At 46.3% G+C, this 25,453-nt stretch overlaps 1 protein-coding gene across 2 annotated transcripts in view; it reads left to right on the top strand.

The window, feature by feature from the left end:
* The window catches only part of CNTRL (centriolin), a 1,008,983-nt gene that overhangs the window by 605,697 nt on the left and 377,833 nt on the right, over positions 1–25,453 (top strand). For both annotated transcript variants that reach the window (XM_078641873.1, XM_078641874.1), the window contains one exon: positions 933–1,141. In XM_078641873.1, coding sequence (XP_078497999.1) covers positions 933–1,141 — 209 coding nt within the window. The remainder of the gene's footprint in view (positions 1–932; positions 1,142–25,453) is intronic.

The following is a 25,453-nucleotide window of genomic DNA, read 5'->3' as shown; positions in this document are numbered from 1 at the left end:
CACGTTTGCAAGCCTGTGTAGGACAAACAGTGCTAAAGACACATTTTCAATCAACTGCAAAATCTACCGGTTAGCCACTGCTTTGGGAGAATGAATATATATATATATATATATATATATATTTATATTTATTTATTTTCTAGGCAAAGCATGTGTACATGTGTATCTACAGCACACATGCCTTGCCCGGATTATGCATCTGTTGTTGGCATGTAGAGCTGTAGATTCACATGCGCCCTCCCACCTCCCCAGGGACTTGTAGTTGTCGCAGTTCTCATTATATACATTACATACACATAGACATCTCTGTACTACACTCACAATTCTTTTTTTTATTAGGGGAAAGTGATTACAAATCTCCAAACTTACCTAAAACATCTGGAAGATTCACTAAATTCTATGTCTTCAAAGCTTTGAGATTATTGTTTTTAAGTGTATTCTTTGTGATGTCACAATAAATTGTGTGGCACATTCATTCCTATTTTGTCCTTCTTCCGAGGCATGACCATTGAGATTATTTTCGATAAACACATGATGCAACCTTTTTAAATACATGTTTTTTGCTGTACTCTAAAATCACAGCTAGTATTTTAACATAGTTTGGGGGAAGTAACTACTAACTAATATTTACTACTTTGTTGGTGTGCATTAGAATTTGTATAATTTTTTATGAAATTTCAAGCTTTAGCCAGCGATGCACTTTTGTCTTTTAGTTGAAATTCCCAGTATTGTCTTTTTAATATCATTTATATATGTTTAAGAACTTGTACTTAAGTTAGTGTAAAACTACAGCTGAAAGTTATCTCTTGTTATTTCTGTCAATAAGTTTTTAATGGATATTCAAGGACCACAAATCTTAACTTTTACTGACATTATTAAGCACCGAGAACTCTGTTTGTAATTCTATCGTCCTGATGTTTATCTGTACTCAGGAGAATGAACTTTGCAGACTGGAAGACATTGTGGAACACCTGAGATCTCAAAAATGTGAAGAGAAATGGCCAGGCGTCGCAAAACATCAAAATCATTACGAAACGGTGGAGTTGAATCAAAACATTGACGACCTTTTGTATCAAAAGGAACAGCTTGAGTTTAAAGTAGAGGAGCTACGCAGAACTGTCAGACAACATAGCAAACACAAGTAAGAGCTTTGGCTAGCTGCTAAAATGGTGGGAGTGCATGTGCGGTAAACTGCAGGTTTGCCACCTGTGCTGAATGTTACTGTAAATTATATTTTGTTACAATCTTTAGAAAGAAAGTACTTTTCAAACCTTTTCTGTTAGGGGATGATGTCAGATTTTTAAATATACTCCCTGACCCTAAAATATCTTTCCAGTCATGATCTACATGAAACTATCTTTTTTTTGTTTTTTTAGGTCTCGCCTAGGCAGCACTTGCGCCTTCTGTTCGAGACATGCTGTATTTAGGATATGCGGTACGAAAGGGGGTGGTGATGGACGGGGCATTTGAATCAATCAAACACTCACACCCAGTCAAAAGATGTGGGTTTAATCCATCACCGTTCTTTAGCCCACTCTGCCACCCCAGTTCAGACATGGCTATATGCAAATCAGTCTGACCCTGTGCCTCATGGGAACAGTCCAGCCGAACTGCCAAGCCATGTCAGTCCTTCACCACCCCCTTTTGTACCGTATTCAGGATATGGGCATGAAGCTCTGCCTACTTTCCGCCCATCTTTCTATTTGCCTCTTGTCACTGTCCTTTGTTAATGGTGGCTTTTCATTGATCAGTAGGCTTCGGAGTCCCTTCTGAGTTCCGCCTTTTCTCTTGTAACCTCCACTGAGGACACCCCCTGTTACATGTGTTGCTTCTCTGTATGATTTAATTATAGCCTCAAGTACTATTTACCTAAATGCCTTTCTCCTGCCTGCTGCTGCAGGCAAGACACGCTCTCACGCTGCGTTTTTTTTTTACTTAACTAGCGTGGCACACCTCTGCTGAAATAATGATGGCCACGCCTTTCTTTTCTTTAAATTGCGATGGCGACGGGCTTCATGCCTATTTTTTCAGTTTATTTACTTTCTCTTACAATGGTGGCACCCACGTTTTAGCTTTGAACACCTTAAGCTAAAGTTCTGGAGTCGCGATTGCTTCATGGCCTCACCCTTTGTGTCGTACTTCCATCTCCAGGTCACGTCTCTCCACCATTCCTTGATGGTTATGGAACGGCTGCCATTTTGCTACTGGCCTCGCTGCCAAGCAAAGTACCCATGGACTGACATCCATCAAGTCAATAAATTGTGTGTTTCACCTCAGCACAGCAAGAGGGCCTGTGACGCCTGTTGCTCCTTTCACTCCAACAAGACCGTCGGCCACTTTATCTCGAGCTTTCGCTTAGGAGTGTAGATGACATCCTGGACCTATTTGGTACCAAGGACATTGAGGGGGAGCACGAGCCACAGCTATCAGCCACAGACGAAGACGCATCCTCTCACAAAGACAGCTCTTGCACCGATCTGGAGGTCACGGATCTTCCACCAGCTCAGCAAGCCATGAGTACGGTACCCCTCCCCTTGACACTATTGGCAAATCCGGCGACCCCTTACCAAGGATCATCCAGCCACTCTGGAGCATCAGAAACAGGCTGCTGGGCCACCACTACCTTCAGGACATGGTCAGCACCGACCACCACCTTTGGATGTAACATTCAGCTTTAGCTCTGGGCCAAAGAAACTTTCGAGGTCGCCTGCTTCAGCACTGACCGCTCCTGCCTCGGCTGATACCCTCTGCTGTGAAAATAAAAATCGGCCAGCAAGGCCGACTCGGCTCGGGTGCCTTTGAACCAGTCCTCCATAAACGGCAAGAGGAGATTGACGTTCAACAGAGACATTAGGTCATTCATTCCCATTTTAGCTCCATACAAGCCGCCCAAAAAACAGACAAGACTACTAATCCTTTGCCTTTCACACACTCTTCGCCTCACCCTGTTCCGCTTTGCTCGCCTTCTCAGCGTGCTTCTCCAGGAGATCCCCTTTTACTTACCTCAGGGGTCACCTCTGTCTGACACATGGGGTCTTGGAGGAAGGAAGACACCTTTCGATACTCCTCCTTCACAGGGTGACCTCTGGAACCTCTATAATGCAGACACTACTGCCAGAGGAATTAACTTAATTGTCCTCTTGTGCAGAAATATCTGTCTCCATATCTCCGGCTTAAAGCCGGAGGTCCAGCAGAACCTGCTTGGTCAGCATCGATTCAGATCCTCCTCTACTCCTGCTCCCTTCAGTTCCTCTCTTGGAAGATGGTGTTTCTGGTAACCATCACTTCACCATTCTTCCAAGTATGTATAGATAGGGTTGTCCTCTGTACTAACCCTAAATTCCTCCCCAAGGTGGTCTCCCATTTCCATATTAACACATTTCACTCACTGGCTCAGTTGCGAACCAGGCTCTCCATACTTTGGATGAGGAAGGAGACCTCATGCACTACATTGATGGAACTGAATTATTTAGGAACACAGAATAACTTTGTGCTTATCCAAACCCCATAAAGGAAAAGCTCTGTCAAAATCAGGCATTACGAGATGGATTGTACGATACATCCAAATATGCTATATGTTAGAGCTAAGATGACTTTGCCAATTCCTCCTAGAGCCCACCCCACTATGAAACAAGCATTGGCATAGCCAATAGGTCTCACCTTTGGGACCTTATAAGTGTTTTGTTATCCAGCACAATATCCTTGGTGCAACAACATCAAGTGTTGCATGGCTAAACACTTATAAGGTCCCAAAGGCGAGACCTATTGGCTATACCAATGCTTGTTTATTTGGGAGGGTAAACACTTGGGTGGCCAAGTGGACAGTAGGTTGGAGGAAGCTTGTAGTTCGTCGTTGGGATTTTCCTGTAATCTTTTTGTCATTTTTTATTCTGGTAGATTGTTATGGGTTTCTCACAGTGGGAATGAGAAATTCCTAAATAAACAGGAGACAAAGTCTATGTTGGGTTTATTTTAAGATTCTTGCAGTAATTCCTGTGGGTCAGCAACGTCACTTAACAAGACAATATCAGACAGTGAAACATGATAGCAATCACTAGGCAATTTGTCCATGAACGGCGCAAAATGAGCGTAGATGTAACACAGCAATGTTCAAGTAAATGGATGATTTGGGAGAAGGTGGACCCAAGACCCGGGGTTTACGTTAGTCTATTTTTAATGGTGTACAAGAATGAGCAGGCTTGCCCTCTAGGTGGTTGAAGATGTGCCATATTGTCGGTATAAAGAATGGGAAGTCTTGTTCATGCGGGGTTTCATTTGTGTGTCACTTGGTTTCCACTCTGGAGAGGGTACAGCTTCTTGGTTGAGGCTGGTGATTCAGAGGTTTGGATCTTAGCCAGGTACTGAGGTGTGTGGCTTGTTCTGGGGTAGCAGCTCGTGTGGCAAGATTTGAGGAGGACTGTTGGCTTTAGTAACGTTATAATGTAGAATCAAGCCCTTCAAGAGATCTGCACACATATCCAAAACAGTCCTTACAACAATTTCTTAGGGACCAGAGATGTGAAAGTGATGAAACGGAGATCCCTAAACTTCAAAATGAGATAAATCAGTCCCTTTAAAAGTTTGTTTTGCTAACGGTTGCCACACTATGACTTGTTTATGCTTTATTTCGCTCAAACTTCAATAATAAAAACATGGCTTTTCACAGGCCGTTGTCTACAGCATCTCTTCCTACCTTTGACAGGGCTCAGTCCTATCTTATCATCCCATATCCCCCTGGTCCACTGAAAAGTCATGAGTCTCCAGTTGAGGGTGGCACTTAGATCTTGTTGATTTAACTTCTTGCTGGTCCAGTTACTGCACATCCTCATGGCACTAAGTCTTAAATCCGGAAAAAATAGAGACCAATCATGTTGACATACCTCGATGGAGCCAAGTTGTGGTCCTGATCAGGTCCGGAGTGAGAATCTGGTATGACAACTTTCCATGCAAAGCGACACCCTATTAAATTCATTCAGAAAAGCCAAGTAAAACAAGAAATTCCCTATGGTAATAGCACTGGCAAGAGTCACTCGATCAAAATTTAAGCAGGTTCTTCTAGATTGCACAGAAGATACATCCGCACACCTGCATTCTCCTATCCACTGCCTAATTGATTGTGCACTTAATGACATGCATTAGTTGCACTTGTAAAGAAAAGGTTACTAGTAATGAAGCGTCATTACTACAAATAAGGTTTGAACAGAGATTTGGTGGATTTCAGGGAACATGGTCCCTATTTCTTGAGTTTTACAAGTAATGTTCTTTTTAGAAACTGACTTGTATTAACGACAATGTCTTTAATGTGTTATTGGATCTATACATTTTTGTGCGTTGTTTGCAATGAGTAAAGTTGAAATATTATGGTAAAGTGCAGTCAACATTTTTTTTCTGATGTCGAGTTTTTATGTCAATGTTTCAATGTATTTTGCAAAAATCTGTCTATACATCTTTTGTGGAACGTCACTGTATCAAGTGAATACTTAAAAAGAAGGAACATGCAGTTTACAGCAGATAGGCAATGCTGCAGCAACCTTATTTTAGTTCAGATTACAAATACACCGCCGATATTCCCTGTATAGCATGTTCAGAAGAGACAGTAGAAAGCGAGCAGCTGGCGGTAGCACTATTTAAAGCTTGTCCCAGTAAGGCAGTGTTCCACATGCTGGAACTACAGCAGCCTCCTCTCCCCTAGTTAGCTGTACATTGTTTCTTTTTTCAAAGGAGGATGTATTAAGATTTTCAGGGGCGACACCTGTTAGCAGTGTACATCACTGCAAATTATGTAAGCAACTAAATACACAGGTCTGGGGGCTCGCTTGTGCTAGGAGACTTGATCTAAGGGTTCGCAACTGTAGAACGAGAAAATGGATTCTAGTAGCCGTTTTGCTACTTGAGTGTGTGCTCCTGGGGTAATGTCATTAGTACTAGCACTTCACAGCTACTTAATGTGGTACACTTAGACGCTTAGTCTGCACAAACAATGAGCATGGAATCACAAATACAATTTACAATTGAAATTAATTGTATTTTAGGTGTCTAAGTCCACTACAGGTGTCAAATTCATATATATTCATACTTATCAACGTCTTTTCTTTTTTTTTTTTAAATCAGATAGCAGCCAATCTCGGCTACCTGAAAAACATATCGGAAATGGGCATAGCACAACAAGTAACATTAAACTAGAGAGTCAAATTACTTAAAAAAAATGTCAGCGAAGCTTGCAAGCAGATAATGTGGGAATTCCGGATGATACTGTATTCAACTACTAATTATGCAAAGGATCATATATGTCCTTACAACAAATGACGTTGTCAGACATATACACATTTATTAGCCCGATCCAAGTTGTGCTGCTAGAATAAACAGTGCATCCGACACAGCGACTTCTCATAGTACAAAACAGTCAGCCCGCAGTAAATATGCTTGGGATATGAATGGGCAAATGCAGCCAAGATATGTGACCCATAGAAAACAGCTAGAGCAGTGGTTCTTGGAGAGATCTGTCATAATCTTGGTTTACTGACTAAACCGAAATCATGTGATCTTGGCCACGTCACTCAATATCCGCATCTCCCAAAGCCAGATGATCACAATCTTTTCACCCAAATATGCTTCATATAACTGACATGATCAGGGGACAGTAAATGCATCTCAGGGTACAGTAAATGCATCTCCTAGAATGCTCTTCGATTAGAAAGGGAAGCCCCAATGTTATTGAAAGTGGGAGCGGTACGCGTGCAGTCAGAGGGTACAGCAGACCTCCCTGGCTAAATCTGCCAGACAAAATGGGAGCAGAAGAAGCACGTCTAAATCCGGGTTATGAAGAAGGGTGGGCACCGCTTTTTTATTTTTTTTATTTCCGCAGCTGTCAACGCATGCCATTTGAATCCCTGCAGCCTCCCTGTACAGGGCTCGGAAAAGTGGCGGTTGGGAGCGGATGCTCCCGCTAAACTGTAGCCGGAGAGCTTCCTGCCCGGCCGGCCCAGGGATCCTCCCTGCTCGGCTCGGCCACAAGCGCACGCGCCCCTTCCCGCCTCGCGGCTTACCATCCCTGGGTGAAATGGTCTCGATCTCCATTGCCATGGCGGCAGCTGGAAAAGAAAGGGGGCTTCTCGTGCGGGCTAGCTCTGGATGTCACCCCGGGGCTCTCGCAGACGCCTCGCGCTGCTGCTGCTTCCCGGGCTCGCAAAAAATAACAGACAAGCCCTCGTGCAAATGTAATAAAAGAAAAAGTGTCAGTAAATGTGAAAGCGTTTCCCTTGCAGAAGCGCACGCACCCGCTCCCGGCTTACCATCCCCGGGTGTAATGGTCTCGATCTCCACTCCCATGGCGGCAGCTGGAAAAGAAAGGGGTCTCCTCGCGCGGGCTGGCTCTGGATGTCACCCCGGGGCTCTCGCGGACGCCTAGCGCTGCTGCTTCCCGGGCTCGCAAAAAATAACAGACAAGCCCTTGCACGAATGTAATAAAACAAGTGTCAGTGAAAGCATTTCCCTTGCGGGAGTGAGCAGCGCCAGGAGCGATAATTGCTAACACATGGCGCCAAAGCTCGCTCCCACAAGGGAATCCCCAAACATGCACGCGTTGCCATTGAAAGCAATGCAACGCGTGCACGTTTTTAGGGTGACAAGTGAATCCATTCCAAAAGGTCTGTTTCCTATGCAGCGCATGCGCAATGCGTAGGCGAGACCTAAAAAGGAGCCTCTATGGCCTTCCTGGGGATTATTCCAATAGCTGACATATGCAAAGTAGCTACCTGGTCCACATCACACACTTTGACAAAAGATTACTTCCTGGATGTGCTAGTTCGCTAACAAGACCATGTTGCTGGACAATACTCACAATGCTCTTTCAATCTACTGTAGTTCCCACAACCTAATACCCGCTTTTGAAATGACTGCTTTACAGTCTATGCACAGCATGTTTCTCTACAGCCACACATGCCTCGAATAGAAAACGTTACTTACTATGTAAACCTCTGTTCATGGCATGTACTGCTGTAGATTCACATGTGCCCATCCTCCTACCTGGACGCCTTTGGCCTTTGCAGAGTCACTTGCGATCTCTTTCCCCTCTTTTGCAAGGACATCTCTCAAGTCTTCACTTAATACTGTATCCTCATCTGCCATGCAGAAAGAAAACCTTACAATGGAGTCTAACACCATGCACATTACAAGCAAGAGGAGGGGTCACTATACCTTGTGGCTCCGAAGACTTCTTCAAAGAAATACAACTTGCACACATCCTGACCCAACTGTAGATGGCAGGAGTATGCATGGCATTTGAATCTACACCCCTACATGCCACAAACAGATTCTTACAGGTTGACTGGTGAATTTCTGTGTTTTTTTTTTGTTGAAAACGTTGTCACTGAGAAATTCGCTACTTTAAGGTTTCTTTTAAATCGATAATAGACATTTTTATTACACCTAACTATAACGTTACAGTGAATTTCTAGTTTTTTTTTTAATGTAAAGTAATGATTATCATACGTAAAAACAACCCCCTGCCACGCAAGTCCTTTGCCGGGGAGTTGGCTGCAGGTCCTGCAGCCAACATCCCCCATACTGCCAACCTTGTGCGGATTGGAGGCTGACCATATAGTCTGCTCTTTGACACCCCATGCCCCAGGGCCACTCATTAAAATGAAGAGGGGGGGCATGCAGCCCACCTTCCAAGTCAATTTCAGCCCGGGGACCCCAGCCCCATTTTGAAGGGTGAGGGGAGAACATGGTCCATCTCCCTGGGCCGATTTCACCCTCTGGACCCCATCGCCTAGGCCCAGCACTTTATTAAATGGGGAGGAGGTTCCCGTGGCCTCCCTCCCTGAGCCGATTTCAGCCCTGCGGACCGCAAGACTCAGAACCTGGCACTATATTGAAGAGGGATGGGGGCATGGGGCCCCCTCCTTGGGCCATTTTCAGCCCCGGGGTCCCTATTCCCCTGATCTAGACATTATATGGAAGGGGGAGAAGGGCACATGGGTCGGCTCGTTGACCCCTTCCCTTGGGTTCCAGTACCTGTTTAAAAGGGGAGGGGCCCCCAAGCGCTCCACTTTTTATTTTTGTTTTACAAAAAAATGCCTCGGGCTGTTTTTTTGTTAGATTTTGTTCAAGAGTTGCAGATTCGACCACGATTACCACTGAAATATTTAAAAAATACTTTTTTTGCCAAGGACCAGGGCTATAGCGTCTGGGTGTTCCTACCCTGCCCACTTTTCTTTTGTTTTAAAACTTTTTGGGGGGACTCGGCTGAAGTTGAGTCCCAAGATGACTACAAACACTTCCTGGTTGAAATGTTGGCAGGCAATCAGATTTCAACACGGTGACTGTCTGATCCAAGGAGGATTCGCAAACCTAGATATTAAAATTTTTGTTTTGCTTAATATCTCTAAAACTATGAAAGGATTTACGCCAGATAACAAAAAGGCCTCTTTCTGAGCCAAGAGCTAGTATTCTGCCACATTTGGCATAAATACGTTCAGCAGTTTTTGCGTTATCGCTGTTCAGTTTTCCTATGGAAATTAACATTAGGGAAAAAGCTTTATGGGACGCTCACTTTTTCTCTGCCTCTGCTTGATGTGTCACCGCGAATCTTTCAAGACAGCAGCTAAAATGAGCATAGTATTAGTTTTGAACATTTTGTGAAGATTCGTCAAAGAGCACCAAAGTTATTAGCAAAACAAAAAAAGGTCTTCCTATGGAAACTAGGTCCTAACTATACCTGCCAGTAGGATATATATATATATCGCCAGTAGGTAGTCATAGTTAGGAGCATCTTTCAATTGGAAAAGCGTTTTTTGACTTGCCTATATCTTTCGTGCTGGTAGACGAATCTTTACGAAATTTTAAAAACAAAAGTTTCCCGGTGATTATTCTTGTGCATGGAATGTTTTGGGATGATCTGTCAAGCGTGGGCCAAGAAAAGGGGGGCGGGGTAAAAAAAAAGTGATTGTCTAATGTTAATTCCCCATGAGATTTTAGATATGACTACACCCCAAACCGAATGGATATATTGGGCCTCCAAGGATCTGACAGTCCCCGTGCAGGGGCTTTATTTAAATAATAAAGGAGGAGGCGCACAGGCCCCCCTCCTCAGGCTCTTTTAACCCCGGGACCACCACCTCTCCAAAACAAAATAACACAAAATGTGAGGGGGTCCGTGGATCCCCACAGGGCCAGGGGACCACCATCTCCCCGGGTCCAAATATGTTTTTAAAGAATGGGAGAGTAACCACATGGGGGGGGGGGGTAGTGCACAAGAACGGAGGGGGGCCGCGTGACTCCCTCCTGGAGCCACACATGGCCCTGGGGACTGCCACCCCCCACGGTCCGCCTCCAGCTATGACCCGGCGTGCCCACCGCCAGGATATATCTATTTGCTTTTGCTTGGTGGGAGCTTAGAGCTCCCGCCAATCGAGAGCAAACACTCAGGTTCCAGCGTGCAGGAGCTGTCAAAGTGCTCCCGCCCACTGGAAGCCGAGGTTTCATCTATTTCCCTGCCCACAGACATTCAGGCAGGGAAGAAAAAGAAATTGATTGCTCCTGCATGGAGGGTGCTGCCTTTCCTTCAGCTCTCTCTGTGCAAGAGCAATGCCATCTCCCGCAGGAGGCGGGGAGCCTGCTGGGACCGCGGTGGCCTTGAGGCTCCCCTGTGGTCCCTAGTGAAAGGAGAAGAAAGAGGCAGCTTTGAAACAAGCAGAAAGGGGCTGAATGAAGGTCCAAAACGAGCAGAAAGAGTGAGAATAAAGGTCAGTAAAGAGCAGAAAGAGGCAAGATAAATGTGAGAAACAAGCTGAATGAGGCAGAATAAAGGTCAGCATGAGCAGAAAGAGGCAAAATAAAGGTGGCATACTAGTAGAAAGAGACAGAATAAAGGTCAGAAGGAAGCAGGAAGCAGAAAGAGCCAGAATAAAGATTAAAATAAAGAGCAGAAAGAGGCAAAATAGAGGTCAGAAACCAATGGCAAGCGGCAAAGTAAAGTTGAGAAATGAGCAGAAAGAGACAGAGTAATGGTCAGCAACTTACAGAAAAAGGTAAAACAGAGGGCAGAAAAACAAGCAGAAGAGGGAAAAACATAACGCATTCAGACCCTCACACACCAACCCACAGACTTACTGAGACACTCATGCACTCACTGTCAAAGGTTAGTGGTTACATTCAGTTAATAACATTTTTTGAAACTTATAAATTTACTTAAACAATCAAAGATTATAGGGGTAGTTAGGAAACATTAAAAAAAGTAGAAATTCACTGGAAAAAACAAAGGTTACAGGGATGTTATAGAATTTAAAAAAAAACTTAGAAATTCATGAAAAATCTAAAACTTACAGGGATGTTATAGTTAGGCTCAGATTTCATTCGTACAAAACCAGTGAAATTCAGCAGTACTATAAATTATGCCCCTACAATGCACTGCTTATGATCTCACATATATGATCACTCATGACATGGTCACTGACATCACTGATGACATCTCAAATGACATCACTCAGGACATCATACACAGAAGCACTCGCACAAACCTATACAATCACTTATATACCCATTCCCAGACCCATACAAGTACTCACACAACCACTCACTCATCCATAGAGCTACTCATACAACCAATCACTTACCTATATAGCCACTCATGCAGCCACACACTCACCCATACAGCTACCCACACACCCATGTATTCATCTACACTGCCACTCACACACCCACCCACCCACCCATACCGCTTCTTAACACAGCCCCTCACTCCCCATACAAGGACTCACACACCCACTCAACCACTTGCATACCCATTCACACATCCATACAAGCACTCACACATCCACTCACCCACCCATGCATGCATTCATTCACACAGACACTTACTCTACAATACAACCAGTCACACACCAACTCACTTAACCAAACAGCCACTCAGTCACCCATACAGCCACCTACAGAGCCAGTCACTCATACAGCCATTCAAAGACCCACTCACTCACCCATACAGTTATTACATACCCACTCACGTACCCATACAGCCATTGACACACTCACTCACTTACCAGTAGAGTCACTCACTGACACAGCTACTGACACACCTACTTATACCAATACAGCAACTCACACACCCACTGAGACAAACTCAGACTCAGAAACACACAGCCTCTCACATAATATATGTTAGAAATAGTATCACTTGTTAGTAGCACAGAAAGCATAATATTTTAACTTTTGTAGTATCTTGGTAAATATGTTTAACAGTCACAATCTCAAAAAAAAAAAATCTCACTCACTGGATGATCTCATCAGTGATGTCAATTGAGTTGTCATCAGTAATGTCACTGACCATGTCATGATTGATGCAGTATGTGAGGTCATAAGAAGTGCAATGTGGGGTCGTAAGTTATAGGTAACTCAGCTAACTGTAACTGCTGAATTTCCCTGGTTTTGTACGGGTGAAATCTTGGCCTAGTTATAACGTCTCTGTAACCTTTGATTTTTTTCAGTGTGTGTGTATGTGTATATATATATATATATATATGTATATATATTTGTATATATATATTATATATATATACATACATATACATAACCAGAGCGTCAGTAGCCACTGTGTAGCTATACGTGTCAGCATTTTAACTTCAGAAAAAAGAAACCGTCGAAATTTGCAGAAAAAGCACTACCGTTTAAAAACAAAAATAACTGACATAAATTGCACTGCTCTGATGCTCTACTTTTGACCGCACATATTTCATAATTGATGAAATCTGAAATTTATGGTAGTGCAATTTATGTATAATTGATAACTTACAATGTTTTTTTGGTTTATAAATAGTAGTGCCTTTTCATTGAGTTGCTAATGTTTTTTTAACATAAGTTAAAATCATACTACTTTCTGCATGTATAACTCAACTTTAACCTATAAGTCGTCTGTTGGAGGATTGATCTGGCTCCGAGTTAGTTGTGCTTTTCCCTTGCTAGCCGGGTCCCATCCTTGTCTTTCTCCAACTATTCTGTCTGGCTCCTTCGAGCTCTGCTACCATCTGTTTTGACACAAGACCTTCATGCCTGAAGGACTACAGTGGTCACCAAAAAGTCTCCAGGGCCTAGTGGTCTTCAGGGGCCCAGCACTGCTTCCGATTCACCTGTGCCTGAGAATGCTACATGGGTGATGGAATGCACACCATTCCAATATTGTCCTCGATGCCGCAGCAAATAGCCATGGACTGACCCCCAGCCTAACCACTACTAATAGCCAGGTTTTGAGTTGTTTTCTGAAGGAGAGGTGGTTCTGTGTAAGGCGGAGGTGGGTGGGGAGAGAGTTCCAGGTCTTGGCCGCTAAGTAGGAGAAAGATCTTCCTGCCATGGTAGCTCTTCGGATGCGTGGAATCGCGGCGAGGGCTTGATTGGACGATCGGAGTTGGCGGGTGGGGGTGTAAAAGGTCAGGCGCGTGTTGAGGAATTTGGGTCCTAGGTCGTAGAGAGCTTTGTGTGCGTGGGTGAGGAGACGGAATGTTATTCTCTTGTTTACGGAGAGCCAGTGGAGGTCTTTTAGGTGAACGGATATGTGGTTGTGGCGGGGTATGTCTAGGATGAGTCGGGCGGAGGCGTTCTGAATTCGTTGGAGTTTTTTCTGTAATTTGGCTGTGGTTCCGGCGTAGAGGGTGTTTCCGTAGTCCAGTCGGCTTGTGACAAGTGCTTGGGTGATTGTCTTTCTTGTTTCGGTGGGGATCCAGCGGAAGATCTTTCTGAGCATACGTAATATGTTAAAGCATGATGTTGAGACGGCATTGACTTGTCTGGTCATTGAGAGGGAGGAGTCTAGGATGAATCCCAGGTTACGAGCATGGTCCGTTGGTTTGGGTGCGCTGCCCAGTGCCGGTGGCCACCACGAGTCGTCCCATGCGGAGGGGGATGATCCTAGGATGAGGACTTCCGTCTTGTCAGAATTCAGTTTTAAGCGGCTGTTCTTCATCCATTCGGCTAAGTCTTTCATCCCTTTGTGTAGGTTGGTTTTGGCGGTGTTTGGGTCTTTGGTGAGGGAGAGGATCAGCTGTGTGTCGTCAGCGTAGGAGATGATGTTGAGGTTGTGCTGGCGTGCGATGGGTGCGAGGGGGCTCATGTAGACGTTGAAGAGGGTGGGGCTGAGCGAAGATCCTTGTGGAACGCCGCATATGACTTCGGAGGCCTCTGATCTGAAAGGGGGAGGCGGACTCTCTGGGTTCTTCCGGCGAGGAACGAGATGATCCAATCCAATGCTTTTCCTTGTATCCCGGCGTTGCTGAGGCGTTGTACTAGGGTGCTATGACAGACAGTGTCAAACGCTGCGGATAGGTCCAGGAGGATGAGGGCAGCTGATTCCCCGTTGTCTAATAGTGTTCGGATGTCGTCTGTGGCTGCGATGAGGGCGGTCTCGGTGCTGTGTTTGGCTCGGAATCCGGACTGTGAGGGGTCAAGGGAGCCGTTGGACTCGGGGAAGGCGGCGAGCTGACTGTTGACGGCCTTCTCTATGACTTTGGCAGGGAAAGGGAGGAGAGAGACGGGGCGGTAGTTCTTAAATTCGGTGGGGTCTGCTGTAGGTTTCTTGAGGAGGGCACTAAGTTCGGCATGTTTCCAGCTTTCCGGGAAGGTAGCGGTGTTGAGAGAGCAGTTGATGATATCTCGGAGATGGGGTGCTATGATGAAGTCGGCCTTGTTGAAGATGTGGTGGGGGCATGGGTCGGTTGGTGATCCGGAGTGAATGGAGTTCATCAGGCGGATGGTGTCTTCGGTGCTGAACGGGTTCCAGGAGCAAAGGGTGGGGGTGTGGGGCTTTAGTTCGGTGGTAAGGGGGGTGGTCTGGTCGCCGAAGCTGTTATGTATGTCAGCGATTTTGCTGTGGAAGAATGAGGCTAGAGAGTCGCAGAGATCTTGAGAGGGGGTGATGTCGTTGGAGACGGCACTGGGATTGGTAAACTCTTTGACGATGCTGAAGAGTTCCTTACTGTTGTGGGCGTTGTTGTCGATTCGATCCTTGAATGCTGATTTCTTGTAGGATCGGATCAGCTGGTGGTGTTTGCGGGTGGCGTCCTTGAGGGCGGACATGTTGTCTGTGGTTGGGTTTTTTCGCCAGGTTTTCTCGAGGGTGCAGCAGTTCTTTTTGGAGTTCTTGAGGTCGTCATTGAGCCAGGAGGCTTTTTTGCTACCTTTGTTGTTGTGATGGTTTTTCAGGGGTGCTAATTCGTCAGCGGAGTGGGTGATCCATTGTGCGAGATTGATGGATGCTTGATTAGGGTCCGATGATTTGGCGGGAGGGTTTTCGTTTAGAGATGTGGTGAGCTGGTCGGTGGTAATTTTGTTCCAGTTTCTGCGGGGGACTTGTTGTGGGTGGTGGTGGGTCAAGGTCTTTCTAAAGTTGAAGTGGACGCAGCTGTGGTCTGTCCAGTGGAGTCCTGTGGCGTGATTGAAGGAAACGTGCTTGCTGGAGGAGAAGATTGGGTCGAGCGTGTGTCCGGCATGGTGGGTGGGGGTGTTTACCAGTTGTTTGAGTCCGAGATTAGCGAGGTTTTCCAGAAGGGTGGTGGTGTTGCTGTCGTTGTTCTTCTCCAGGTGGAAGTTGAGGTCCCCTAGAAGAATGTAGTCCTCGGAGGGGAGGGCGTGTGGACTGATAAAGTCGGTGATGTCTTCGCTGAATTGTGTGCGGGGTCCTGGTGGTCTGTATATGAGAGTGCCTCTAAGTGTGGTCTTGGGGTCGGTGTGTATCTGGAAGTGAAGGTGTTCGGCAACTGTGAGGGTGTCGTCTGAGCTGGTCGTGATGCGGATGGTGTTCTTGTGGACGATGGCGATGCCTCCTCCTGTTTGGTTGATGCGTCCTTTCGGCTGATCTTGTACCCGTTCGGGATGGCTATAGCGATGTCGGGCGCTGATGAGGTGTTCATCCAGGTTTCTGTAAGAAAGGCGACGTCCGGTGATGTGGTGTCGAGTAGGTTCCATAGTTCAATGGCGTGTTTGTTGACCGAGCGCGTGTTGAGCAGGATGCACTTCAGGTGGTTGTTGTTTGGGTTCTGTTTGGTGGTAGTGGTTGCAGTGTGGGTCCTGATGCAGCAGAACTTGCAGGATTGGCAGGTAAAGGGTCCATGGGTGCGTCCTGGGGCGGCTTGGTGGCAGTTGGGGAGTCGGCCGGTGTTAAGTGCAGAGAGGGTTGCGGCGTCATATGTTAGGCGGGTGGAGTGGATTTTACGGGGGCCAGGGGGTCTTGCGCTGGGCGCGGTCCAGGCGCGGATGGGCGTAGACGGGCTTACCTTTGGCGCGCCTTCGGCGCGCATGGGGCACGTCCGCTGCGCGTGAACGCTGCGCGTAAGTGTCTCTGTCATAAGTAGAGAGTGGAGGGGGCGGAGCGAGGGAGGAGCAGCTGGGAGCGGGGTGAAGAGTGGGGAGGGGATCTATAGAAGGTGCTGTAGGGAGCGGGGGTGGGGCCGCGGGGGAGCAGCGGCTGGGAGTGGGGAGGAGAGAGGGCAGGAAAACAACAAAATGGCAGCAAACAACAACAACAAGGTGATGCAGGGCGAGATCGGGCCACAGACACTGAATCAGGCAGCAAAATACGATTAGCAGCACAAATGTAGAGCAGAGGCTGGCACCCAAATTAATAATAGCAGCAAATGCACAGGCAGCAAATACGATGGCAGCAAATACGATACCAGCACAAATGTAAAGCACAGGCTGGCACCCCAAATTAATAATGGCAGCAAATGCGCCCAGCAGCCAATACGCTATGCACACAGATTAATAATAGCAGCAAATGCACAGGCAGCAAATACGATACCGCAGGCGAGTATGGTACAGAGCACACAATGGCACAGAGATTGTGGAAGCGATGGCCAGGAGCGGGTGGAGCGACCGTGTCTGACGAAGTCATTACCCCTGGTACCTAAGGCAAAGAGGCTAAAGAGTGTCCCTAATAGCTACATCATTTATTGTGCCACCCTAAGGGATCCTTCACTGAGCCAATGCTGGCTGCCATTTCAGACTGCGGTCTTGGTACAAACAAAAGTGAAAACACGACATGGCACACATCTTTGTGTGCCATGCCTGTGAACACTGCATGCAGTGTAGGTAAGTAACTCCTACAGCAGGCCTTACAGCCCCAAGGCAGGGTGAACTATACATGCCCCTGTGCAGGCCAGTTCAATTGCTCCCAGTACAATTACAGTACAGCAGCACATTACATTACATTACATCATGAGCCACCCCTACCTCTGATGTGGACCGACCATGTTATGATTTGGTTTCAAATTCCCCATGAGGAAAAAATTGCCCTGAATCATCCTATTAACACCTTCTCCTAGGCTTTTGACTTTCCTCAGCCCAAACTAGATGTCACCTAAATGTTGGCAGAGTTTTAATCTGTTTTGAATTCCGCTTTTGATTGTATTGCGCCTCTAAGGACCCTCTCCAATACTAGGCATAGTCCGCTTGCTCCCTGGTACACCTCAGAGTTTATGGCTGGAATAGCCGTTTGCAAGTAATTGGAGAGATGCCGGAGCCATGGAGTCGATGACAAAGGTGTAAGGCCGCTCTCGTGGTTTATCATCGAAATATTAGAAAGGCGTGTAAAATGTACATCAGTGAACAAATTGAGCTAGCGGGCAATTCCCCTAAAGTATTGTTTCGCAAAAATCTAAAAACCTGGCTTTTCCCAAAATAATTAATTGCATCACCAGTACCTAGCTTCTGTCAAGGTTGTTGTTCTGTACTGCTAAGCGCCCTGAGACCGAAAGGTGAATTGTGCGCTCTACAAAAACATTTGACTTATTGTTTAAAACTCTAAAGGAATTTATCCATCCTCCTGCCTGAGCACCACCACCTTTAGCATCGCAGGAACTATGCGACTCGCTGGCAGATTATTTTGAAGAAAAGATCAACCTAATCTATAAAGCATTTCCTGCTACTACACCCCAATTTAGTGCAGAATGTAATATCCCCCTTCTCCCTGAGTTGAGAGATTATTGGCTGGCTAGTTTCCAACCTTTTACCATGGAGCAAATTCAGCAAGAGCTTGCAAGAGCCAAATCTGGATCTCCAACGAATCTGTGCCCACCCAGGTGTATAGTGCGGTTTACCAGGCAGCTTGCCCCTGCTGTAAGCCTGCTATTCAATACCTGCAAATCAGCACTGATCATTCCAATAAAATAAAATGTGGACCCACTAATCTTTTCAAATTATATTATATAATTGTCTTTCAAATTATGGACCAATTTCCCTACTCTTAGGGAAGCTGCTTGAAGGCTTAGTCATCAAGCAGCTGTCTAAGTATCTTGAAGCTCATCAGATCTTGGACCTTTCACAGTCAGGTTTCAGAGCCGAGCATAGCACTGAATCAGACTTGGTTACTGTAACTGATATCATTAGGTGCTGTCTGGAGTCAGAGATTCCATCCATGCTCGTGCTGTTAGACCTATCTGCCGCATTTGACACAGTATCCCATGACAAGCTACTAATGATTAAAAGAGATTGGAATTATGGGGTCGAATCTAGCCTGGCTTCAGGAGTTTTTGTAAGACAGTAATGTATCTCGCTGGGAACCTTTAAATCCACACCCAGGTTAGTTGGTAATGGGTTCCTGCCCGAGCCCCACGCTGTTCAACATTTACGTGGCACCCCTGGCCAAAGTCATTAGGGCTTATGAGTTTGAAACCGTGTCTTAAGCAGACGAAACGCAGTTGGTCATTACTCTCGAGGGAGGCACTGATAAGGCGTAGACCTGTTTCATGGCAGGCATGAAGGCAATTGCTGACTGGATGTTAAACAACTTCCTCCAGCTGAATCCAGGCAAAACTGAAATCATCCTGTTTGGTAAAGCCCAGGACCTGTGGTCCTTAGACTGGGGGCCTTCGGAGTTAGGCAAGGCTCCCTCTCCCAGTAAGATAGCTAAAAACCTAGGAGTCAAGGTGGACCAAGAACTCCGCATTAGGGAGCAGGTTATAGCCACTACAGGCACCTGCTTTTCCACTTTGCACCTCCTAAAGAAAGCCTTGCTGTTCCTCCCAGAGAATGACCTTGGTACAGGCACTGGGGATAAATCAGTTGGATTACGGTAATGCGCTATTGGCTTCTGCCATCGAGACTTTAATAGCCAAATTACAGGTTGTGCAAAACACGGCCGCACAACTGATCTGCAATCAGCCCCCCAGAACGCACTAGGCCCCTCTTTTACAATCCTTGCCTTGACTGCCAGTGAATAAAAGAGTTACATTTAAAATCTAGTGCTTAACCTTTAAAGCACTACAGGGAAAAGGACCCCAATATTTCTCTCTGAAACTCAAGCGCTATCTTCCCACTAGGAATTTGCATTCCAGTTATAAAGAGCTGCTTGTGATTCCACGCATACGACGCATTGTATGTGGTGGCAGAGCCTTTCCATATGTGACTCTCTCCATATGAAACAGTTTGCCTTATTCTATCCGAACTTGTTCCAACTACGTTTTCAAAAAATCATTAAAACAGTATTGTTTTAGATCACATACGCATGTGTGAAGTATTGAGAGCCGAGATACCCCTATGGGAGAGATTTGTGCGCTATATCAAACTAATAATAATAAAGTGAACAGGTAAGTAATTTTCAGTACATGTGCTGGACACTGGTAAAATAAGTTTCCCAGCTACATGATGAAACCAAAGATGTTTGTTATCAAACATCTTGTATTAATAAACCCACACTGATTCCAGTAATGGATCTATTAATACATGCACCCAGAGGGCACCTTAGAGGTGCCCACTGAAAACCTGCCAACTACTAGTGTGCTGGCTGACTAGTCCTGACCAGCCTGCAACCACAGACGAGTTTCTGACCTCCAGGGGTAATAGTCCACACTCTCAGGATCTCAGGAACAAAGCCTGCTCTGGCAGGAAGTGTTTACACTCCCCTCCAACAGGATTAACTGTAAGTTAGCATTCCAAGGCAGGGAGCTTCTAAGAGCCCACCGCCTTTGGTATGCAAATCTGGCTTGCCTCAGAGGTGAGGGGATGCCACCTCCCCCAACCAAGACCCATTTGGCACCTGGACAGGCAGGAAAATTACTAGTCAGCGAGACGTGTTCACCCTAAGGTGGACTATCTGATTTGGACACGAAAATTAAGTCTTCCGTCTAGGTGATGGCAGAAATAGAAACTCTGGGGCAGGGTTATGCCCACTTCCCACAGGAAGTGGTCATATATTGGGCGTAGTGGTCCTATCAATCAATCAATCCATTTCTAAAGCGCGCTACATACCCGTGAGGGTTTCAAGGCGCTGGGGGTGGGGGGCCTGCTATTGATCGAAGAGCCATGTCTTGAGAAGTCTTCTGAAGGCCAGCAGGTCCTGGGTCTGTCATAGGCCGGTGGGGAGAGTGTTCCAGGTCTTGGCGCGAGGTAGGAAAAGGATCTGCCGCCGGCGGTGGATTTCCGGATGCGGGGAACTGTGGCGAGGGAGAGCTTGGCTGAGCGAAGGCTTCGGGTGGGGGTGTGGAAGCTGTGTCTGTTGTTGAGGTATGTAGGTCCGGTGTTGTGTAGTGCCTTGTGTGCGTGGATGAGGAGCTTGATGGTGATCCTCTTGTTGACGGGGAGCCAGTGCAGGCCTCTCAGGTGGGGTGTGATGTGGCTGCGTTGGGGAACGTCGAGGATCAGTCGTGCCGAGGCGTTCTGGATTCGTTGTAGTCGTCTCAGGAGCTTGGTTGTTGTTCCGGAGTAGAGGGCGTTCCCGTAGTCGAGTCTGCTGGTGACGAGGGCGTGCGTGACGGTTTTTCTCGTGTCTGGGGGGATCCATTTGAAGATCCTTCGGAGCATTCGGAGGGTGTTGAAGCAGGACGCGGAGATGGCGTTGACTTGCTTGGTCATGGAGAGGGAGAAGTCGAGGATTACCCCCAAGTTGCGTGCGTGGTCTGTGGGTTCCGGGGCTGCGCCTAGCGATGTGGGCCACCAAGAGTCATCCCAGGCTGATGTGGTGGGTCCGAGAATGAGGACCTCCGTCTTGTCTGAGTTCAGCTTCAGTCTGCTGTCCTTCATCCAGTCGGCTATGGCCTTCATTCCTCTGTGGAGGTTGGCTTGGAGTAAGGAGTAAGTACCCTATTGGCTACTATCCTACACTCCGCTAACACCCTTAAATCTAGTATTTAGGGGGACCCTGGGGTTCTGCCTCCAAAATCCTGGGAGGATGTCCAGCCCTTCACCCAAGACCCAGGGACTCCCACGGAGTAGCGAACCTGTTCCCCTGAAGGCACCTCAGAGGACCGGTGAGGACTCCAGACTGCCAAAACCCAACACCAGAGAGCACCACTGCACCCATACCTCCCAGCCCGAATTGAAGTGGGCCAACAGTGCCAGCATAGTCCTCAGGCCCTCCAGAGACGAGCCCACCTGGGGTTTGCCAACAGTGAACTTCCCCATGCGTCTTGCAGCCTCTTTGTGCTGCCTCCTCTACCACAAGTGTCTCCGGTCGTGAAAACCTGACACCTGAGACCACTTCTGCACCCGGCCACCCCAGCCCAAAGAGAAGAGGACCGAAAGGTCTCCCTATGTCCCAAAGCATTGGGACTACTGAGCCCCTCTTGTTGGTTCCGCTGAACTAGGTCCCCCGTCTCAGCTTGCAGCCTCTTTGTGAACCGACCAATCTCCATAGACTTACATGGGGCACCTGACACTGTATAGCACCTCTGCATCTGGCTGCCCTTGGTGACCTGTTGCTGCTGGCTTGTACCCTGCTCCATACTCGCCTTAAATGGTGGTAAATTATACTATTCTCAATCCGCGCCCCCAAAGCAAGTCGTGGTAACGACTTGCTTTGTAAGGGACGCGTTGTAAAAGCACGCGTTGTGACGGTACGCGTCGTACCGTCATACATCCGATTTTCCATCTCTCCTACTGCTTCGCTTTGAGTTCAGGAATCTCATGCATACATCTACAGCTCTCATCTTAGTGGCACAAACCTAGGTCAGACCACATTGATTTTCCACTCTCCTAGAGTTACCAATCAGCCCCCACAAGAGGCTTCCCTTCAGGCTAGACCTTCTCACACAGAGTCGAGGGCAGGTCCGGCATCCAAATCACAGCTAGCTTTATCTTACGATTTGGCACCTGAGGTCTTAGAATTTGTTTAACTCTGCCTTCATCGAGAATGTATTTCAAGGAGGCCTGACGGTCAATAACATGAGCTTGTTATGCCGCAAAAATGAAAGTACATTACTGCATTTCGAAACAAACTGCAATCTTTAAAACCCACCTTGCTTGAGACTGTTGCCTACCCTTTTCATTTACAAAAGGCAGACCTTACCAACACGTCCATTCCCCTATAATTCACAGCAGTTGCTGCCAACGTGCAAGACGGATAACACATGTCGTTATTAGAATACCAGTGGGCAAAGCCTTTATGGACAGACTCAAGAGGGTCATATCCCCAAGTGCATCTCCTGCTCCAGTGTGGAACCTCAAATTAGGCGTAAGCAGACTTATGGGGCCACCATTTAAACCCATGTATTCGTGCTCTTTGCAATTCCTCTCCTTCCGTTTGGCTAGCACCTTACGTAGGCGCAGGAGCAAGCTGCATGCACTCCCATACAGTAAGCTTTCATCCAAGTCCACCGGGATAGGATAATTCCTAGCACTAATCCTAAGTTCCTCCCTAAGGTTGTGTCACCCTACCACCTAAACCATACCATAGAGCTTTTGGTCTTCTTCCCGCAGCTGGATTCTGTTGCGGAAAGAGCACTGCAAACATTAGATGTTAAGAGGTCTCTTGTGTACTACATTGATAGGACTAAATCATTAAGGCAAACCATTTTTTGTCTCTTTTGGTAAACCCATCAAAGGGCTATCAATTACCAAGGCTGGCACAGCCGTGTTGATTGTCAAATGCATTCAGACGTACTACCTTAAGGTGAAGAGGGCCCTCATAAGGCATGCTCTACTTACAAAGGGGGGGGGATACAATCTCTTTCTTAGGCAACATCCCGTTAGTCAACCCTACACACTTTTAGTAGGCATTATTGTGTTGATGCCTTGTCCCGTTATCAAGCCCTAGGTGCTCAAACTGTGTTAAGAACATTATTCAAGACATCTGCATTGTCCACATGTTATTCACTATGGCTTGAAGGATAGTGCTCTGCAGTCTATGGTAAACATTTGTTTCTGTAGCCACACATGCTACAAAGGGAAAAAGCTACCTACCCTGCAATCATCTGTTCGTAGTGTGTAGTACTATAGATTAACTTGCGCCGATCCTCCTCCTCGGATGCATGGCGTCTTACAAAGTCACACTTTTTACACTTATTGTTTTACACTTATTGTACATTGAGCTGCCACACCACACTTTTCATTCACACTCTAAACATCCTCACACCCGCTGTGCAACAAACAATCTAATACATAGTCAGTGCTAATGCACAAAGAACACCAAGAGGAGACGGCACAGCACATGTATGTGCAGGTTTTGTAATTATGAGTTTTGCAGAATTTATCAGACCTGGTAATTACTGAGTTTGTTAAAGTACTCATCCTATTAGAATTTTACCGGGAAAAATGCATACTAATTACAAAAATCTGTGGATTTTAGAGAGGTAAGCATCAAAATCCCGGTTGTTCCTTAGTTTTTAAGGACTAACTTATAAATAGGCAATACGTATTGCATCAAATAATTAGTGAACCCCCCCACGTTGCTCTGTTGCTGTAATTATGGCCACCCTTCTCAGACGCTAGTAATAATGGCCATATAAGGTTCTGCAAAATTGAGAAACTCGAGGAGTTGGTGAAATCTTTTTTTCTTTTTCTTTTCAGTCTGTTACAAGCTGAATCGAAATCGTGGGCATTTCTCCCATTTCTTTTGCATCTGCCTGCCCTCGATTGATTAAAAAACAAAAAGGGAAGAATGTAGGTTAAATACCCTGCAGAACAGAAATTCCTTGTTCCACGCAGTGACAAAATGACAGAATGACGAGGTCTTATGAATTTCAGCATTGTTAGAGGCTGAACATTGTAATTCCTGAATGATAATTGTAGTTAATTTCACTAGTCTGCCTCTGACAGTACTCTTCCAAGCACCTTTTGCAGGAAGGTAACATATATATATGTGTTCCCTGCCAGGTAGTGTTCCAAAAATAGCTTGTAGGCAGATGCCACACAAAGATTTCCTTGCTGTGGAAGTTGCTTTGAAGTGCATTGTCTGGTGTCCAGGCAAGGTACTTACTTGAAAGTAGTTAGCTTTAAATGTAATGTATTGCCTGGCTCTCCACAGTGCTTTTAAACACTACTGTGCGTTTGGCTATGATTTTTTTTCCACTGACATAGCATTGAATCAGTACCAATTCCGCTCCCTGGGCGGGAAAGAAATGCGACTTTTTTGCATTTCCCTTTTAGTGCGGACATTCACACTCCTCTATACCTCAGCAGGGTAAACAACCTTTACAACGCAACTTTTACATCGCAGAGCCTTTACAACGCAACCATTACAACGCAAACTATTACAACGCATTGCTCTGGGGGGCGCTCTAGGATAGGGAATAGGTTCATTTACTATCCAATAACCTTCCCTAGTGTCCACGGGGACTGGAGTTGGAATAGTAAATTAAACTATTCACTATCCAGCACCCCAAAGCACTATGCGTTGTAATGGACTGCGTTGTAAAGGCATGCGATGTAAAAGCATGCGTTGTAATGTCATACATCCCCATAGCAGCCCTCGACTGGATCAGTTCCTCCCTGTCAGGGAAACACCCAGGAGTTACTCATCTGAATTTTGGTTTCTATCCTGTCTGTTTTTTAACAGGGTACTGCATTCAACTCCTATGTTTTTGTTTTCTGCTCTTTAATGTACTTTGCGTGGCCGAACCATGTTGGGAAAGGCCTTGCACACTGTTGGACAACAACAAGGTCTGACGTGTACACACCATGTGGCAGGGCCCTGAATCCAGCCCGCCATCTAGCCATTTCCTCACTGCACATGTGAAGTTGGGCAAAGGGCTTGGCTGCTACATGTGTGCATTGGTGTCAAGTCTGGCCAATGTAGGTACCTAATTTAAAAAGAAAAAAAAAATCCATTTATGATTTCACAGTGGGCTCAGGGCCTCCAGACAAGTAAACATGGTATTTGGTGAAGCATAGCGTCGACTGAGAGCAGTGTCTGGTCGCAGCTACACCTAGCCCCTATGGCAGCAGCACTTCTGCACACAGTTGGCAATATGCAGCCAGAGCCTGCACCAGACCATTGTGCCTTTGAACTAGTTGTGCACTGCCTTCAGTTGCTTGCAGCAGCGTGGGAACAGGCGTTGTGCCAGCCTCTTTGCCTCTTAACTACCTCTGTTCAGCCTTTGGCCTCCCTCATGGGACTCGAAACTCAGGAGCTGGCTTGTAGCCATGCCCTGTAACAACAGGAGTGGTGGCTGGATAAACATTGAAAGCCTATGGCATCTATTGGGCAGAGAAATGAAGTTGTTTCACACAGAGCTGCCTCAATTGTGGGTATTTAAGG

The sequence above is a fragment of the Lissotriton helveticus genome, chromosome 5_1 (assembly GCF_964261635.1).
Source record: "Lissotriton helveticus chromosome 5_1, aLisHel1.1, whole genome shotgun sequence".
In the NCBI taxonomy this organism is placed as follows: Eukaryota; Metazoa; Chordata; class Amphibia; order Caudata; family Salamandridae; genus Lissotriton; species Lissotriton helveticus.
This window is presented reverse-complemented; position numbering and strand designations above follow the sequence as displayed.